This window comes from Hemitrygon akajei, chromosome 20 (assembly GCF_048418815.1).
Source record: "Hemitrygon akajei chromosome 20, sHemAka1.3, whole genome shotgun sequence".
NCBI lineage: Eukaryota > Metazoa > Chordata > Chondrichthyes > Myliobatiformes > Dasyatidae > Hemitrygon > Hemitrygon akajei.
In genome coordinates this window covers 42,218,986-42,239,259 of record NC_133143.1, presented here as the reverse complement: position 1 = coordinate 42,239,259, position 20,274 = coordinate 42,218,986, and the positions used below count along the sequence as shown (strand labels likewise).

Genomic DNA, 20,274 nt, shown 5'->3' with positions numbered 1-20,274 from the left:
TGATTCTTCAAATTTATTCCAAACAGCGTACAAGTTTTTCTTAAGATCTAATCCTATTACTCTCCCAACCAGTTAATACCCTACAGATTCTTCATGCTAGAACTTCCTATCTAATGTCACCATGGGAAAACCAGTCTACCCTTACTGCAGAAAGTAGCTGACTACTAGCTTCTCAAGGACAACCCATTAATGAATAAAAAGAGTATTTCTGAGTCTCAGATGCAAGAACTGTTTAATAAACTAAAGAAACAACTCAGTATAAACAAGTTCAACTGTAAATTAAGTACTGATTTCCTTTATTGATTGTTTCTATCCAAATATCAAATTTTGGAATAAAAGTGCATTATACATTGTAATTTTTAAAAATATCTGTATTATTATTCCAAATTAATATTAGTGGCATACTATTAAAATTGGCAATACCACAAAGTTAAACTAAAACCGCTCACAAACACCCAACCGCTCCCGGCATACAAACATTTTAAAATATATATATTCCAGTGAAAATATCTATAACAGTCAATACAAATATGTTTTGCTTGTTAAGCTGCCCCGATTATAGTGTTGCATGTTCTTATATTAGATAGATCATTGCCACATATTTGCATCATTAGGCTACGTTCCTGCTATCAGTTCTCCAGCAAATTACTAGTAAAAAGAGGTATTAACCTGCTTAAGTTATTCCTAGGTGTAATGCCACAAATGATACTTGTTTTGTATGCGTCACTTATCATAATATAATGAGTTGCAGCTGAAATATGGCTGAAGTAGTGGTATAACAACCAAAGCGAGTTTATAATATTACACCAGTAGTTCATTATATGAAGGAAAGATAATGTAACCATAATTTCTCATTTCAGACAGGTAGCTCTTACACTTACCCACTACCAAAATACTGCCTGCACCTGATAGTCCTACTTTACATTATTTAGTGCGGAAGAGGTATATATTACTAAATATATTTTTATTTAAAACTTATTTGCATAGATTTCAAACCTTTGAAAATATTGCCCCATATTTGGTTACACTTGAACAGGTTAAAAAAATTGTGCAAATATTTCATGGTTCAGAAACATCACTTCCATCATAGATTATGGGTTTTTCAACTGTTAAGCGATAAAACACCTTCTTTGATGTAAACCTAGAAGAAATAAATGACAATAGTTACTTTGACATCGTAATTATTTGGAATTAATGACAGAATTAATGAAAAAGAAAACAACTGAAATTTATTCAGAATCTTTACAAAAATTTGTCAGAGATTACAGTTAAACTTTGTTCTATTTTATTTAATGTTTTAAAACTTTATCTGACAACATATTAAAAAACAATCTGGCAAGCAAATTACCCACTCAAAAACTGCCCAATTTGCACCTCACTGGTTTCTGCAGGTACTCACAAGATTTTTAGGTCAACGTAGCTGGATAAAATTTATTTTAATCAAGTCTTTACAGGAGGAAAATATTAGGGAAAGATGTTGCTCAATATTTAGAGACCCAGAAACCTCCCGTTTTAGGAAATAACATATATAATTTCCCTGTCTAAGGATACCTTAGTATAGCCTTGGCCATTTCTAGGTGCCTTCAGCAGTGTCCTATTTAATGGCTCTAAGAAAGTCTCTACTTCATAATAAAAGAAACCTTCGACAGGCACCTTCACTTGGGCATCACAAAGGGTGGAATTCTATGTACACATTGAGCTACTGATGAATAGTTTTAAGTATAGTGTTACAAATAGATGGCAAGAGCCAGGGAGGTAAAAGTTCTCCCTCCAATCAATGCTACCATGAAAATGGTCAGCATTTCAGTCTTACATGTTTCCCAGATGCAAGGTATTGACCAAGAGGAAAATGATTGGTAACCATCGTCAGAGTAGGAGCTTTTATTGGCACACAGATTGTATTAACAGCTGTCTCCATTTCTAAGAGAGCAGCAATACTTGTAAATTATTTGCTCAAAATGCCAAATCACAGTACTGTATATGAACAAATCCATGTCCTTAAGTACCGTAGATTCCGGACTACAGAGCGCACCTGATTAAAAGCCGCTGGCTCTAATTTTAGAAATAAAATCAATTTTTTAATTGTAAAGGCCGCATCGGATTTTAGGCCGCACCGGATTTTAGGCCGCACCGGATTTTCGGCCGCAGGTGTCCCACGTTGTAATATGAGATATTTACACAGAAAGATATTACACGTGAGGATTTTTTTAACTTTTAATTAAATCCATATGGTAACAAAAACAAATACATATTGCAAATGCTTTTTTTCGAACCGTGCCCGTACGCGGCTACTTTTAAATATACGTTGCGTATACTTCTTTACTGAACAACATTCCAATATCTCCTAACGACTGGTAAAAAAATATATATATTGCAGCCTACCAGGAAAAGTTATTGATACCTTTAACTTAAAAGCAGAGTTCGCTCAGATCCAAAGCCGCTCGCGTAATGCGCTCCCCCCCTCCTTTCCGTTTATCGCAAACCGGCATTTTCCCACAAGACACCGCGAAACCGGGTGTGACGTCATAGCATCCCGCGATGTAGTACAGAAAACAAATATAGTTTAAACTAAGTAGGCAGCACAATGCTTCGAGTGTTTTCCATGTTGATGAGGGTGAGTACAAATGACTGATTTACAATAATTTAATTGTGAAAGTGCGCTTGATTTATCGTACAATTTCATTGGACCTCTGTGAACTACTCATCAATTTTATTGGTCTACTGTTATGAGGCAAAATGTTTACGAGGCGGCATGAAAAAAATCATGCATTAGCCGCTTCGGATTATTGGCCGCAAAGTTCAAAGCTGTTCAAAATGTGGGAAAAAAGTAGCGGCTTAAAATCCGGAATCTACGGTACTTAGAAAGCAACTGCTATGGTTCAGATTCAGATTCATTTATTTATCAGATGTAAATCAAACACAGTGAAGTTTGTCATTCGAGTTAACAATCAACACAATGCACGGTGGACAGCCCACAAGTGTCACCACATATGCTGGTGACAACAAAGCATGCCCATAATGTTAAGCAGAATAACACAAGCAACAATACAAACAAAAAAAAACTGCAAATCAAGCCCATTTTTTTCCATCCATAAAACTGCAGTAAGCATTAAAACCATTGTGGATACTTAGAAAGATCCTACGGCAAGAAAATGGAAGTCATAGCAACTTTGATTACCATGGACATAACTGTGATCAAAGACCTTCCCAAGGAATTTTACATAGTTCAGCGATGGCAAGCTTTGATAACACGGGGGTGTAAACACACCACTCATCAGCAAGATCTAAATAGGATGAACTGACTCTGAAAAAAACATGTGAATGTAGATTCTGTGCAGATGGACATGTCTACGTGCTCTGGTCAACCACACTTTAAGCATTTGTCATTACCCTACCAAAGCCACTAATATAAATTTCTTCCGGTGGTGTAATGCTGTGACATACATTGAATAGGTATCTCAGCAGCTAAAAGTGTTATGAAATATTTGTTGTACTCGATTCTGTGAACTTTGGAAAGTTTGACTATCTAACAGTTAGTAGTAAAGATGTCCAGTCATGCCTTGCAAAGTCAGTACAGTATCGCTTTAAATGGACCTTACTGCATGATGTACTCCTTTTATACAATGAAAAGAGTTCAACAAAGTTTGAAAGTCACCCACAAAAAAGTACAATTTACGTCAGGTAGTGAGTGAACAAATATCTGGCAAATAGATTATAATGGCAGAAAATGTGAAAATGCTCATCCTATTATATGAGACGGAAAAATTCAAGGCTTCTATAGATATATTAAGAGCAAAAGATTAGAAGGAACAAAATTTGATCTTTTGATGCTTTGTGTGGTTCTCTAAGCATGAAGCAGAAATAGTTGGGGGAGATCTTAAATAGACCATTTTTCACCTGTATTTATTCAAGAGACAGACACATGATCTATAGAGTTGATGCAGAAGAATAGTAAGGTCATGGGCCATATCAAGATTATAGAAGAGGAGGTACTTATTGTCTTAAGGCAAAATAAGGTGGATAAATCCTTAGGGCTGATAAAAGATCCCCTTGGACTTGCGGGAGGCGAGTGCAGAAATTGTAAGGGTCCTGGCAGAGATATTTAAAACGGCTTTAGCCATGGGTGTCATGCCGGAGGACTGGAGGATAGTAAATGTTGTTCTGTCGATCAAGAAGTGCTCTAGGAATAAGCCATGAATTATAGTTTTGTGAGCCTGATGCCAGTTATGGGTAAATTATTGGAAAACATTCCAAGCGGCAGGATATATAAATATTCTGATAGTCAGGGCCTGATTAGGAATAGTTAACGTGACCTTGTGCATGGTTTGTCATATCTAACCAGTCTTACAGAATTTATTGAGGAAGTTATAAGAAAGGTTGATGAAGGAACGGTGGTGGACATTGTCTACATGGAGTTTAGCAAGGCCTATGACAAAGACCCACATGGAAGGCCAGTCCAGAAGTTAAGTCACTTGGCATTCAGTTTTAAGTAATACATTATATTCAACATTAGCTTAGTGGGAGAAGACAGAGACTGGGCTAGTGACAAGTAACATTCCACAGGGATTGGTGCTGGGTCCATCGTTTCTTATCACCCATTTAAATGATTTATGTAATACTGTGGTGTATAGAGGACACTGAAGAAGGCTATCAAAGCTTGCAGCATGATCTGCACCAGCTGGGAGAATGGACTGAAAAATGTCGACAAGTCTGAGATATTGCACTTTGGCAGGGCTAACTAAGGCATAAATTACATAGAGATGCAGAATTACGGTAATAATCAGATCAGCTATGATCAGACTGAATAGATAAGCTGGCTGAAGAGGCCAATTTAGAGTTCTTGCTTTCAATTTGTATGTCTGTGTTTAAAAATAACAGGAGATATGTGAATAATAATGTTAACTGGTGCAGAGATTGTGTTACAGATGCATCACAGGTGCAAAGCTAAACTGCACAACAAAGTACTCAAGCTATCTTCCCTATCATTGCATAATTTTAGCACAAAGACAGATTCTGACAATCATGCAATAATGATTTATCTTTGACAACATGTTGTTATTGAGAAGTTCAGTAGTTATCAGCAATGCCCTAATATGAGAATATTAAACAAATTTCAAATCAACTGACATAACTCACCTTGAAAATGAGTTATCGAATATCAGTAAGTACTGTCCTGGATTTCTGGCTTTCAGTTGGCCTTGTATTGTTTCCTTATGAGAATTACAGCGAGTTAAAGGAATTAAAACCTGTATGAAAATAGAGCACAAGAGAGGCAATCTAAAATCTGCAAGTTGATCATTCATGTGCTATTTGTTTTGGTAGAAAACTTGTCTCCTTAGAAATAAATTGTTGTTAAGATGTTTAAATTCAATTTTCATCATACAAGAATACGAATTAAAATAGAGTATAGGTTAACTTCATAAACCAGAGTTATGTATGAATCCAACAACAAAAATAAAATCAGATGATTTCCCTCCCCAGGACATTAGCACAACTACTAGAGCTGCTGCCTCACTGCCCCCACAATCAGGGCTTAATCCCAATCTCTGTGCGCTCTGTGGAATGTACGCCTTCTCCATGTGCCCACATGGGGTTTCTCTCACATTCCAGGGAATCATCTTTGCATAGAAATATAGATTAGCATATGTTTTTATATATAAAACAAGAACACACAGAAAATGCTGGCAGCACTCAGCAGGCCAGGCAGCATCTGTGGAAAAAAGTAGAAGTAAAAAGGTAGAAATTGAATTATACATACAGCATATACAGCAGCTCGGCCCACAGCATATTGGAATTGAACTGCAACTTTCCTTTCCATGATAGGATTGAGCTGCTTGGCCTGATAAACACAAGCCCGTTTTAATTTCTCCGTATTCTCAATAGCTTCTTCGCCCAAGATTCTACCACTCACCGACTCACTAGCAGTCAATTAACCTATCAATCCACACATTCCTGGAATGTGAGAGAAAACCCATGTGGGCACATGGAGGGTACATGTGGGTACATTCCACAGAGCGCACAGAGATTGGGATTAAACCCTGATTGTGGGGGCAGTGAGGCAGCAGCTCTAGTAGTTGTGCTAATGTCCTGGGGAGAGAAAGTAGCTAAATGAAAGCAGTCCTGAATAATGCTTGGAGTTAGAAAAGAACTGTTAATTTTTCCTTATTCTGTTTTCAAACACTGACAAGAAAATGTACTTAACTTTGGAGTTGGACTGATTATTAAACTACCTTATTAAGGAAAAACCTTACCAAAATAGGGTCAGTCTTTGCTCCATTCAAGACATGCCATTTTGGCAAGGGGATTCTGAAGCAGTGTTGGATCCTTTTGTGGGACTAAAAGTTCTAGTTCAATACTTCTGGAGTATCTATCCAAATCAACTGCCTCACTCCACGCTTGTTATTTTAGTTGCTGATTAGTATTGTATAAAAGTGCTTACTATTAGAAAAGTAGCACCCATTGCAGGCACTAAGATGATACAATTCAAAAACCATGATTCATATCCTTTTTTTAACCACAGAATCAAGTGCAACAAGTAACAATTTATTCAATAGGCAAAACATGCTGAAAGATAATCTATATAAAAAAGCTCACATAAACCATACAAAAGCAAACTTTTCTTGGAAGTGCAATAAATAAGCAGTTTGTTACAAAATTTATCTATATCAACTACACATTCACAATGCCAAAAATGAATCCTTGACCAAAACTGGATAATGATTAGGAAATCCTAACTTTTGACTCTGTTGAATAATGTCAATTTGGAAATTCTGGCTTATTGGAATATAAACCTTCAGCCGGTGTAATCTCACTCCCTAAATGTTAGCAGCATCCTACTCATCCAGCCTTTCATTCAAACAGACGTGTGTATAGGCATGGCATAAACAAAGCTATTTTCTCTTGGAAGATGCTGGAAATCTGAAATACGAGTTGTTGGTGTTGCAAATCCACAGCAGGTCAGGCAGCTTCTGCAGAGAGGACCTTTCCATATGTACTACTTGATACTGCTTATAATTGCCAGCATGATCCAGTCTTCATGACTGTATCAATGGTAAGTTTTCTTTCTGATTGGGGACCACTTTGTCAAGCACCTTCGCTGCATCCACAAGGATTTCCCTGTGGCCAACCATTTTAATTCCAATTCATATTCCCATTCCGACATGTCAGTCCATGACCTCCTCTACTGCCATGATGTGGCCATTCTTGGGTTGGAGGAGCAACATCTCATGTTCCATCTCGGTAGCCTCCAACATGACGGCATGAATATCAACTTCTCTAACTTCAGGTTATTTTTTCCCACTTCCCCCTTCTTCCATTCCTCACTATGTCTCCCTTCCTCCTTCCCTTTCCCCCATGGCCCACTCTTCTTTTCCAGTCCTGATGAAGGGTCTCAGCCCAAAACATCAACTGTTGATTCCTTTCCACAGATGGTGGCTGGCCTCCTGAGTTTCTCCAGCATTTTGTGGGCGTGGCTCTGGATTTTTGGCATCTACAGGATATCTCGTGTCTATTTCTTTTTCTTACTGTAGGCCGGGGAAAAGAAAACTGCAAATTTGTTTCCGCCAGCTAACACATACATTCCAAGCATCAAACCTCAGAAGCACCAACACAGCACTTTGGAGGATGTGTTTATGATAGCTGTGGTCAACATACTTAAGAAGTAGGAACCAGAGCCAGAGGAACTTCATGGGAAAATGAAATTTTACTTAGTCTAATTGTTTACAAATGAGGAGCAAATTTAACACTTTATTGTGAAATACATTCATACTCTGATAATCTAGCATCCAATTGTTTGGATATCCTGAAGGTTCAGCAATTTCTCACTTACTACTTAGGTATGTGAGCTACGGATCTCGAGTGCAAGTGGATGTATGGCCAGAAACAGGTTTTGCTATGCTTATATATTTACTGCACCCTTTAAACACGGTGGATTTACTTTGTTTAAAGGGATTTTATTTATTATGTTGCATTTATTATTAAAATGTGTAATGTAAAAACAGTGAAATAAATATATTTGGTTATTAATAGGAATAACATCCAAAATTCATAAAACTTAATAGCTAACAAAACCAAAGTCCCAAACTTGTTGGATTATCAGTTTAACAGTTTAGTACTATACACAAGGAATGCCAAACATTGCAAGCCTACAAATTCCAAGCATGCTGCTTATTTTATTTAGGCTGCAAGATGGAAAATTGGATAACTTAAATCATCTTGTCCTAAGTTAAGGTTTACACAATAGCAAATTTGCATGTCTATACATTATTCAGTAATTTTTCATCAGAGACACCTAATTCTCTTTTTCTTTTGCAAACACGAGGAAATCTGCAGATGCTGGAAATTCAAACAACACACACAAAATGCTGGTGGAACACAGCAGGCCAGGCAGCATCTATAAGGAGAAGCACTGTCGACGTTTCGGGCCGAGACCCTTCATCAGGACCTCCTATAGATGCTGCCTGGCCTGCTGTGTTCCACCAGCATTTTGTGTGTGTTGTTTCTCTTTTTCTTTTCCTTGTTTTTGAAGCAACAGCGGGAACTTTACTAAATAGGATTTCTAAGTATACATTGCTTGATGATGAGTTCCAGTCAGTTACATTCCTTTGCAAATTCTCATTACCCCTACCAACCAGGTAATCAACTCTCAATTTATATTTCTTGATGTAATCATGGTAATGGCCGGTTCTTCACTTGCAAAGATCAGGAGCGACAGCACAATTGTTGGTGACAGTAGAGGCCAATTGTGGATCTGCACACTCTGGATCAGTAGGGACACGGGAACACCTGGGATGCAGGTACTTGGGTAGTAGGATCCTTTCTTTTCTCTTCAGCAGTTGTTCTTCTGGATTCCTTAAAATTCTTGGCAGCTCCGTGCATCAGCATTCTCCAGCAGTCTCCATCACAAGCCAGCTGCTGCCATTTGTTAACCTCGATATTTGCCTGAGAGAGCTGCTGCTTAAGTTGGTCTTTGTACCTCTTGCACAGAACACCATGAACTTTCTTGCCCTGCGAGAGTTCCTCATAGAGTACTGCTTTTGGTAACCTAGAGTTGTCCCATGATGGAGTGGAGGCAGTGCTGATGGAAGTGCTCGAGGAACTGGATTTGCTTGTGGAACAAGATCTAGGCTTCAGAACCATATAGCAGTGCTGTGATGATGGCAGCACTGGACACTTGTATTTCTGTCGATAAACACTGCTGGTGGTTTTTTCTCATACGTTTCTGAAGGCGCCTGATAATTCTGTCAGTGTGGAACCTGATGTAGATGTTCTTCAAGACAGTCTCTTTTGCTTCTCGTAGCATCATGCTGAAAAAGATGGCAAACAGCGTTGGTGCCAAAACACAGCTTTGTTTCAAGCCGGTACTGATGGGGAATGGGTCAGACAAGGCGTCGTTGTGTTTAACCTGACCATTTTGGCTTTCATGGAGCAACTGCAGGATGGTGAGGTATCTCTGGGCACAGCCTAACTTTGACAGAATCTTCCAGAGACTATCATGGCTGACTGTATCAAGGGCTTTGGCAGGTTAATGAACACCATGTATGGTCACATGCTCTGTTCACACTTCTCTTGTATATGGTGCAGGATGAAGATCATGTCAGATGGGCCTCTGTTCACTCCGAATCTGCACTGACCCTCTGTGAGGTAGTCTTTAGCAATAGTAGGAATGATTCTGTCCAAGAGAATTCTGGCGAGGATCTTCCTGGCAGTGGACAGCAGGGAATGCCTTTGTAGTTTGAGCAATCCAATTTCTCCTCTTTGTTCTTGTACAAGGAGACAATTACAGTGTCCTGTAGGTCATTATCCCTACAAACCAGTTGATCAACTCTCAATTTATATTTCTTACTGTTCTGTAATCAAATGAAGAAATATCACACATTATAATAATATATATTTTACTGTCGGTATTAGCCAAATAGAACATCCTCTTCCTCAGAGACTCATATAAAAGTACAGAAACAGGCACTTCAGCTAGACCATGTTAAAACATTTAAAGCTGCCTATTCCCATCGACTGCACTGGGACCAGAGACCTACCACCCATGTACCTATCCAAACTTCTCTTAATCAAGTTCACATAAACCACTTGTGCTGGCAGCTCATTCCACACTTCCATGACCCTCTGAGTGAAGAAGTTTCCCCTCACGTTCCCCTTAAACTTTTCTCCTTTCACTTTTCTGCACTTGCCTCGCGCAGGGTCCAAGGGAATACCTTGTCAGGCCCTGGGGATTTATCCACCCTTATTTGCCTCAAGACAACAACTGCCTCCTCCTCTGTAATCCATCTATTGCTGTGTTGCCCAAGTTCTATAGAATCTGTGTCCATCTCCCAAGTAAATACAGATGCAAAAAATCCATTTAAATCTCCCTCGTCTCTTTTGGCTGCACACATTCTGATCTCCTAGAGGACCAATTTTGTCTTTTGCAGTTCTTTGCTCTTAACATATCTGCAGAATCCCTGAAGATTTTCCTTCACCTTGTCTGTTGGGGCAACCTCATGTCTTCTTTTAGCCCTCCTGATTTCTTTCTAAAGTGTTCCCCTGCATTTCTTATAAGCACCTCCTTTGTTTCTTACCTTATATACCTGCTATGTATCTCCTTTTATTTTCTTAACCAGAAACTTAATATTTTTTCAAAACCAATGTTCCAGCAAGTGTGAAGGGTCCAGCAAGCCAGCTCCAAGGAGTATCATACTGTTGTCTTGGTGATCCACCCGAAATGTAATGAAACATTTCCTGTTTGAAGTTATCATATTTGTGCCTTTGAGCAATTGATACCTGTGCTGGGACTGGAGCAAGATACTAATGAGACGCTCTGATGTTGAAGTCTTATTAAATAGTTGAATTAAATAAGAGCCAGTCACTTAGCTTTGCCAAGACAGTGATGAGTAGCCAATGACATAATGATGTCCTCTGAGGTTCTCTGTTGGTCAGGATTAACCATGGATATTGTGTCTTAGTTGTCTATATGATATGCAAGCCTTTATGCAAACCAGGGCAGTACTAAATGGAGAACAAGCTGTTGTCCATACAGCTGATGAATCCAAAGGAATGGCAGCAACCAATAGAGTTTGGCACCAACGGCGTTGCAGGAGTCGTCAGTCAGCGTTGAACTCAAAATAGGTCTTCCTTACAGACTCCAGCTCTGGAGGTTGAGATTTGAGAGGTCTGAGATCAGAGTGTTTTTTTTCTCCTGGGTGAGCTGTCAACCACAGCTGACAAGCCCCATCTGCCCACAGCGACTGGTTTTAAGACACCAGTAACCGACCATTGCCCTTTCTCCTGTCAGTAGAAATGGTTCCGCAGATCTTAGAAGCTATTTGAGAAAAACAGCATTGGGATCATTTAGTAGGTAGAGGGAGCTTATCCCCACTAGCCACTCCCCCAGCTATGAAAACCTTAAGGAAGCCACTAGAGATCAGACAGTAGGAAAATCCACGATAAAATAATACTTTGGTAATAGTTTCAGCAAAAATTATAAATCAATTTTGGGAACTAATAATGAGATATTAATAATATTTAATAACATTCCAACAATTGGTCTCAAGATACAGTAGACTACGAAAAACAACATAAGCAGAAAGAACTTCAATGAAGAATCTCAACCTGAAATGTCGACAGATGCTGTTTGACCTGCTGAGTTCTTGCAGATCCTAGCATTTGCTGTCTCTAGTGTCTACAGGAAAAGGTTAATAGCTCAGGGAAAGGGCAGACTATCACAGTCTTGTGGGCTACACTATCAAAGAGTTATGAAGGATATAGTTCAAAGTTCAAAGTTAATTTATTATCAAAACACATATATTTCACCATATACTACTGAGATTCATTTTCTTGTGGGCATTCACAGTAATTACAAATTAACACAATGGAATTAATGAAAAACCACACACCACACAGATGGGTAAAACAACCAATGTGAAAGAAACAACAAAATGTGCAAACACCAGAAATAATAAATAAATAATATCAATACCATGTGTTGCAGAATCCTTAGAAGTGAGTCCATAGGTTGTGGAATCAGTGTGGTATTGGGACTAGTGAAGTTATCCCCTTTGGTTCAAGAGCCTGATGGCTAAGGGGTAATAACTGTTCCTAAACCTGGAAGTGTGAGATTTGAGGATCCTGTATCTCCTTCCTGATGGTAGCAGTAAGAAGAGAATGTGGACTGGATGGTGGAGGTCCTTGATGGATGCTGCTTTCCTGTGACAGCACTTCTTGTAAATATGCTTAGTGGTGGAAAGGACTGGGTTGTGCCCACTACTTCTTGTAGGGTGTTCTGTACAAGGGCATTGGTGTTTCCATACTAGGCTGTGATGCAGCCAGTCACTATACTCGCCATCAGACATCTTTGAAAGTTTATGAAAGTTTCAGATGACATGCTGAATCTGTCCAAGCTTCTAATAAAGTGGAGGCACTGCTGTTCCTTCTCTGTACGATAAATCTTCTGAAATGAGATCCTCTGCACCTCTGATCCCCGATGAGAACTGGCTCATAGACCTCCAGGTTCATCCTCCTGTAGTCCATAGTCAACTCTTTGATTTTGTTGATATTGAATGAGATGTTGTGGCACCATTCAATCTCCTTCCTATTTGCTGATTCGTCACCAATTTGATTTGGCCAACAACAGTTGTGTCATCAGCAAATTGGAGCTGCTCTTAGCCTTAAAGTCATAAGTATAAGTAGGTAGAGCAGGGGTCTAAGCGCACAGCCTTGTGGTGCACCTGTGCTGATAGTGAATGTGGAGGAGGTATTTTTGGCAATCCGATTTGACTGGGGTCTGCAAGTGAGGAAATCAAGGATACAGTTGCATAAGGAGGTCTAGGTCTTGGAGCTTATTGATTAGTTTTAACAGGATGATAGTGATGAATGCAGAGCTGTAGTCAATGATGAGTATCCTGATGTATGCACCTTCACTATACAGATGCTCCAAAGTTGAGAGAAGAGTCAATAAAATGACATCTCCTGTTGCCGTGTTGTGACGGTAAGCAATATGGAGCAGATTTAAGTCACTCCTCAGGCAGGAGTTGATATGCTTCATCATCAGCCTCTCAAAGCACTTCATCACTGAGTATGCTGGCCTATAAATGAGGTCCCTTCTGCTGAGCCTGCGAATTCCGGTGTATTGGATGACATCTGAGCTTCCAGACTTCAATTACAAAGAAAACACTTAATGAAAGGTACAGTGTTCTCTTACATTCAGCATGGAGACAGGTCCTTCGGCCTCTCTTGTCCGTGCTAGCCTAATTTGCCTGTGGTGTCCCGTATCCCCCTAAACCTGGGGAGCACCAAAGAATCGGTCAGCAGAGCTCAGAGGGCCGAGGGCCTCCACCCCAGGGCCGAATATCTCAGCAAGTTAAAGACACATTAATCAAAATAGAATCTTTTTAAAGTTCTTTGGATCCTCTATTCTATTCCATTTTGCAATTATTACGTATTTGAGGTTATAAATCTCACTCAGATGTGCCTGTCTACCTCTGACCGAAAACTAAACATGTGGATTATGTAATATAAATAAGACACAGAAACAGCATTAGATTATTTGCCCCATGGAGTCTCTTCCACCAGTTCCTCTTGGGATCCAGCACCCATCTGATTTCCCCAATCTATCTGCATATTGAAATCCCCCATGACTTGTATCACTGCCCTTTTGATATGCATTTTCTATCTTCCGTCATAATTTACAGCCCACATCCTGGATACTGTTTGGAGGTCTGCACATAACTCCTATCAGGGTCTTTTCACCTTTGGAGTTTCTTTACTCTACCCCCAAGGACTCTACAGCTTTCAATCCTACATCACCTCGTTCTAAGGATTTAATTCCATCTTTTACCAAAACAGCCATGCCACCCTCCTCTGCCTTCCTACCTATCCTTTTGATACGTTACATATCCTTGAATGTTAAGCTCCAAACTATTATATTCTTTCAGCCATGACTCAGTGATGCCTACAGCATAACTGACAATCTCTAACTGCGGTACAAATTCATCTACCTTATTCTGAATACAATGTGCATTCAAGTAAACCACCTTCACCCTTGTATTTGTCACCCTTTTCGATTTTGCCTCCATTACATTGCAGCTCATCCCACCGACAGCAACTTTGCCCTTCATTTGCCAGTCCTTCCTGACAGTCTCACTATATACTGTCTCAGCTGTATACCAACTGCCCCATCCCTAGCTCTAACACTCTGGTTCCCATCCTCCTGCCAAATTAGTTTCAAACCTCCCCAATAGTTCTAGAAAACCTGCTCGCAAAGATATTGGTTCCCCTTAGGTTCAGGAGTAACCCATCCATTTTGCACAGGTCATACCTTTCCCAGATGAAATCCTAATGATCCAGAAATCTGAAACCCTGCCTCCTGCACCACTTCCTCAACCACACATTCACCTGCCAAATGATAGTATTCTTACCTTCACTGAAATAGAATGACAAGTATTTAACACACATGATACTTGTCCATGTAACAAAACTAGCAATGAGATCTTTGGTAATAACTGAATATACACAATGTATATCATAGCTTTCCATTTCTGCTTTGCCATTTTCCCTGTTTCATTGATCTCCGGCCTTTATAGCCCCACTTGCCATATTAGATCATAGAATATAGAACAGCAGAGCACAGTACATGTCCTTCAGCCCACAACGTTGTGTCATTCTTTTAACCTACTCTAGAATGAATCTAACCCTTCTCTCACACATAGTCCTCCATTTTTCTTTCATCCATTAATCTAGAGAGTCTCTGAAATATTCCTAATGGAATATTAATGCATCTATCTAATGTATGCACTTACCTCTCTCTGTGGAAATTACAAAACAACCTCTGACACAACTTCCCCACAGAGTTTCCTCCAATCAAGTATGTCTTCACCTATGTCCTTTTGCATTAGCCATTGCCATCCAAGGGCAAAAAGTGCTGGCTGTCTACTGTATCTTTGCTTTTTATCAACTTCTATACCTCTACCAAGTCACCTCATTCTTATTCAGTCCAAATTCACTCCAATTGTACAATATTGAACCATATCTTATGTTTAAGCAAATCCCTTGACAAGTCTTCCATTAAGTCATCAATTCAGAGTTCTAATGCAAACTGCCTATCTCCTACAAATGCTCCAGTGGCACTGCTGCTTGGCCTGTGGCCTAGGTTATACTGATCAAGAAACACAAGTACACTGCAGATGCTGTGGTCAAATCAAGACGTACAAAAAAGCTGGATGAACTCAGCAGGTTGGGCAGCATCCATTGAAAGAAGCAGTCAATGTTTCAGGGCCTGCCACCTGCATTCACTTGTAATTTTCTTCATCACCCTATATTTCACTGGGTCAAATACTAAACTGTAAACCTATTGGTTTAAAGTATATTATATAGTAGTATCATGGCCAATATAATGCATGATCGAAACATGGGCACAGGCCAGAACAACATCCATCCAAACGGCTTATAAAACATTGATGGGTAATAGAAACATAGAAAACTTACAGCACAATACAGGCCCTATGGCCCACAAAGCTGTGTCGAACATGTCTTTACCGTAGAAATTACCTAGGGTTACCCACAGCCCTCTATTTTTCTAAGCTCCATGTACCTATCCAGGAGTCTCTTAAAAGATCCTATCGTATCTGCCTCCACTATCGTTGCCGGCAGCCCATTCCATGCACTCACCACTCTCTGTGTAAAAAACTTACCCCTGACGTCTTCTCTGTACCTACTTCCAAGCACCTTAAAACTATGCCCTCTCGTACTAGCCATTTCAGCCCTGGGAAAAGCCTCTGACTATCTACACGATCAATGCCTCTCATCATCTTGTACACCTCTATCAGGTCTCCTCTCATCCTCAGTCGCTCTAAGGAGAAAAAGCCGAGTTCACTTAGCCTATTCTCATAAAGCATGGTCCCCAAACCAGGCAATATCCTGTAAATCTCCTCTGCACCCTTTCTATGGCTTCCACATCCTTCCTGTAGTGAGGCGACCAAAACTCAGTACAGTACTCCAAGTGAGATCTGACCAGGGTCCTATATAGCTGCACTATTACCTCTCGGTTCTTAAATTCAATCCCACGACTGATGAAGGGCAATGCACCGTATGTCTTCTTAACCACAGAGTCAACATGCACAGCAGCTTTGAGTGTCCTATGGACTCGGACCCCAAGATCCCCCTGATCCTTCACACTACCAAGAGTCTTAGCATTAATACTATATTCTGCCATCATATTTGACCTACCAAAATGAACCACCTCACACTTAACTGGATTGAACTCCATCTGCCACGTTTCAGCCCTGTTTTGCATCCTATCAATGTCCCACTGTAACCTCTGACAGCCCTCTACACTATCCACAACACCCCCAACCTTTGTGTCATCAGCAAATTTACTAACGCATCCCTTGACTTCCTCACCCAGGTCATGTATAAAAATCATGAAGAGTAGAACAGATCCCTGAACAGATCCCTGAGGCACACCACTGGTCATCGACCTCTAAGCGGAATATGACCTGTCTACAACCACTCTTTGCCTTTTGTGAGCAAGCCAGTTCTGGATCCACAAACTGCTCTGCCTTTGACAAAGGCATGCTGACTATTCCTAATCATATTATGCCTCTCCAAATGTTCATAAATCCTGCCTTTAAGACCTTCTCCATCAACTTAACAACCACTGAAGTAAAACTCACTGGTCTATAATTTCTTGGGCTATCTCTACGCACTTTCTTGAATAAGGAATTAACATCTGCAACCCTCCAATCCTCCAGAACCTCTCCTGTCCCCACTGATATTGCAAAGATCATCGCCAGAGGCTCAGTAATCTCCTCCCTTGCCTCCCACAGTAGCCTGCGGTCCCAGTGACTTATCCAACTTGATGCTTTCGAAAAGCTCCAGCACATCCTCTTTCTTGATATCTGCATATTCAAGCTTTTCTTTCCACTGTATGTCATCCGTACAATTGCCATGATCCTTTTCCATCGTGAATACTGAAGCAAAGTATTCATTAAGTACCTCTGCTATCTCCTCCAGTTCCATACACACTTTTCCACTGTCATACTTGATTGGTCCTATTCCCTCACATCTTATCCTCTTGCTCCTCACAGACTTGTAGAATGCCTTGGGGTTTTCCTTAGTCCTGCTCGCCAAGGCCTTCTCATGGCCCCTTCTGGCTCTCCTAATTTCGTTCTTAAACTCCTTCCTGCTAGCCTTATAATCTTCTAGATTACCTAATTTTTTGAACCTTCCATAAGCTCTTCTTTTCTTCTTGACTAGAATTACAACAACCTTTGTACACTACAGTTCCTGTACACTACCATCCTTTCCTGGTCTCGTTGGAACCCCATGCAAATATCCCCTGAACATTTGCCACATTCCTTCTGTATGTTTCCCTGAGAACATCTGTTTCCAATTTATGCTTCCAAGTTCTTGCCTGATAGCCTCATATTTCCCCTTACTCCAATTAGACATTTTCCTAACTTGTCTGTTCCTATCCCTCTTCAACGCTATGGTAAAGGAGATAGAATTGTGATCACTATCTCTAAAATTCTCTCCCACTGAGAGATCTGACACCTGAACAGGTTCATTTCCGAATACCAGATCAAGTACATCCTCTCCTCTTGTAGGCTTATCTACATTGTGTCAAGAAACCTTCTTGAACACACCTAACAAACTCCACCCCATCTAAACCCCTCGCTCCAGGGAGATGCCAATCAATATTTGGGAAATTAAAATCTCCCACCACAACAACGCTGTTATTATTACACCTTTCCAGAATCTGTCTCCTTATCTGCTCCTCGATGTCCATTACTATTGGGTGGTCTATAAAAAAACACCCAGTAGAGTTATTGACTCCCTTCCTGTTCCTAACTTCCACCCACAAAGACTCCGTAAACAATCCCTCCATAACTTCCTCCTGTATTAGAAAACCCTCAGCTTTTGCTTGTTAAAATAACACACATCAATATTTACTGTGGTTGCAAAATGCTGTGCCACACCATAAAAATGATGTAGAAGTTGCTATATAAGTGCACACCCACCACTGGTGCTTAATTTAAATAAAGGTAACAGAGTTTTAAATAGTTGTGACATCTGCCCATATGTAGGTTACAAATGTACTCAATGCAATTCATGAAAAGTTTTTGTTAGGAAGAATACAAGGAAACATGGCAGGGTTTATGAACTCTGCTCCTTACTTTGCAAAGCTCACCAGACCTATGACCACAGGGAAAGGGATGAAAGTATTACATAATGGACCTTTCCTGAAACAAACATGCACAAGCTATGTTGTATCACTGTTGTTACCTGAAAGGAACCCTGGCATATGACAAAGGGTTTTGCTATCCAATATGTATGGTGGATATTTTAGTTGACTTCCTTAAGAGTGACTACATAGACTGGTTACAGTTTCTGCTGAGAAGTGAGTGCACTGCATACCATGTTCTTCATTAAAAGTCACACCTCTGAAGTGCACCCTGAAGTTCCAGTCCTCTCAATGCCCACTTCTTCTACATCCCCGCTGAACATCAACCGCTCCTCAGTAGAGATCGTTAAGAGCACCAAATTTCTTGGTGTTCACCTGGCGGAGAATCTCACCTGGTCCCTCAACACCAGCTCCATAACAAAGAAAGCCCAGCAGCGTCTCTACTTTCTGCAAAGGCTGAGGAAAGTCCATCTCCCACCCCCTGCATTCTCATCACATTCTACAGGGGTTGTATTGAGAGCATCCTGAGCAGCTGCATCACTGCCTGGTTCAGAAATTGCACCATCTTGGATCGCAAGACCCTGGAGCGGATAGTGAGGTCAGCTGAGAAGATCATCGGGTCTCTCTTCCAGCCATCACGGACATGTACACTACACGCTGCATTGGTAAAGGAAACAGCATTATAAAGGACCCCACGCACCCCTCATACAATCTCTTCTCCCTCCTGCTGTCTGGGAAAAGGCTCCGAAGCATTCGGGCTCTCACGACCAGACTATGTAACAGTTTCTTCCCCCAAGCTATCAGACTCCTCAATACCCAGAGCCTGGACTGACACCTTGCCCTATTGTCCTGTTTATTATTTATTGTAATGCCTGCACTGCTTTTGTGCACTTTACGCAGTCCTGTGTAGGTCTGTAGTCTAGTGTAGCTTTCTCTGTGTTGTTTTTTTACGTAGTTCAGTCTAGTTTTTGTACCGTGTCATGTAACACCATGGTCCAGAAAAACATTGTCTCATTTTTACTATGCACTTATGGCCGAAATGACAATAAAAGTGACGACTTGAAATCATCTTGTCACAGTCACTGCTGTCTTCCTTGCTTTTCTGTGTCCTTCTTATTTACTTTGGACCATAATTTCACAGCAAACAACCCTGGATGATCATAGTTACAATAGGACAATATCCTGACAAATACCCTCTGTGCTCTCTCCATGCAACTACATCCTTGTTATGGACATACACGTAGTAGTTAGTAAACAATGTCTACTTAAAAACTTGATTTTTTTTTACCTGGCCAGATTTGAAGCAATTACTTATTTTTGAATTGTAAAGGTGAAAACAAAAAAAAACAGTTGGCTTGTCTGCTGATCAGCATGGATCCCTGCTTAGGGTCATTTCTAATCTGTTATAGATCAGATATTAGTGCTGATCAGTATGTTAATTCAACAGTTAATGGCTCCTTCATGAACTATGTTTTTGAAGTACAATATCATCATATCATATCAATATACAATATCAAGATCTAGGCCTCATATGGAGCCAGTGATCATTAATGGAGAATGTGTGGAGCAGGTTAAGACCTACAAGTATCTGGGAGTACAGTTAGACGAGAAGCTAGACTGGACTGCCAACACAGATGCCTTGTGCAGGAAGGCACAGAGTCGACTGTACTTCCTAAGAAGGTTGGCGTCATTCAATGTCTGTAGTGAGATGCTGAAGATGTTCTATAGGTCAGTTGTGGAGAGCGCCCTCTTCTTTGTGGTGGCGTGTTGGGGAGGAAGCATTAAGAAGAGGGACGCCTCACGTCTTAATAAGCTGGTAAGGAAGGCGGGCTCTGTCGTGGGCAAAGTACTGGAGAGTTTAACATCGGTAGCTGAGCGAAGGGCGCTGAGTAGGCTACGGTCAATTATGGATAACTCTGAACATCCTCTACATAGCACCATCCAGAGACAGAGAAGCAGTTTCAGCGACAGGTTACTATCGATGCAATGCTCCTCAGACAGGATGAAGAGGTCAATATTCCCCAATGCCATTAGGCTTTACAATTCTACCGCCAGGACTTAAGAACTTTTAAAAGCTATTATTAATGCTTTTTGGGATAGTGATT

The 20,274-nt window shown here is 40.4% G+C and overlaps 1 protein-coding gene across 1 annotated transcript in view; it reads right to left on the bottom strand.

Moving 5' to 3' along the window:
* Window positions 1-267: 267 nt before the first annotated feature.
* The window catches only part of LOC140713758 (FYVE and coiled-coil domain-containing protein 1-like), a 223,568-nt gene continuing 203,561 nt past the window's right edge, over window positions 268-20,274 (bottom strand). Inside the window, exons 17-18 of the mRNA XM_073024245.1 lie at window positions 5,137-5,246; window positions 268-1,141 (exon numbers count right to left, since the gene is read on the bottom strand). Of these exons, the coding sequence (XP_072880346.1) occupies window positions 1,060-1,141; window positions 5,137-5,246 (192 nt within the window). The 3' untranslated portion in view covers window positions 268-1,059. The remainder of the gene's footprint in view (window positions 1,142-5,136; window positions 5,247-20,274) is intronic.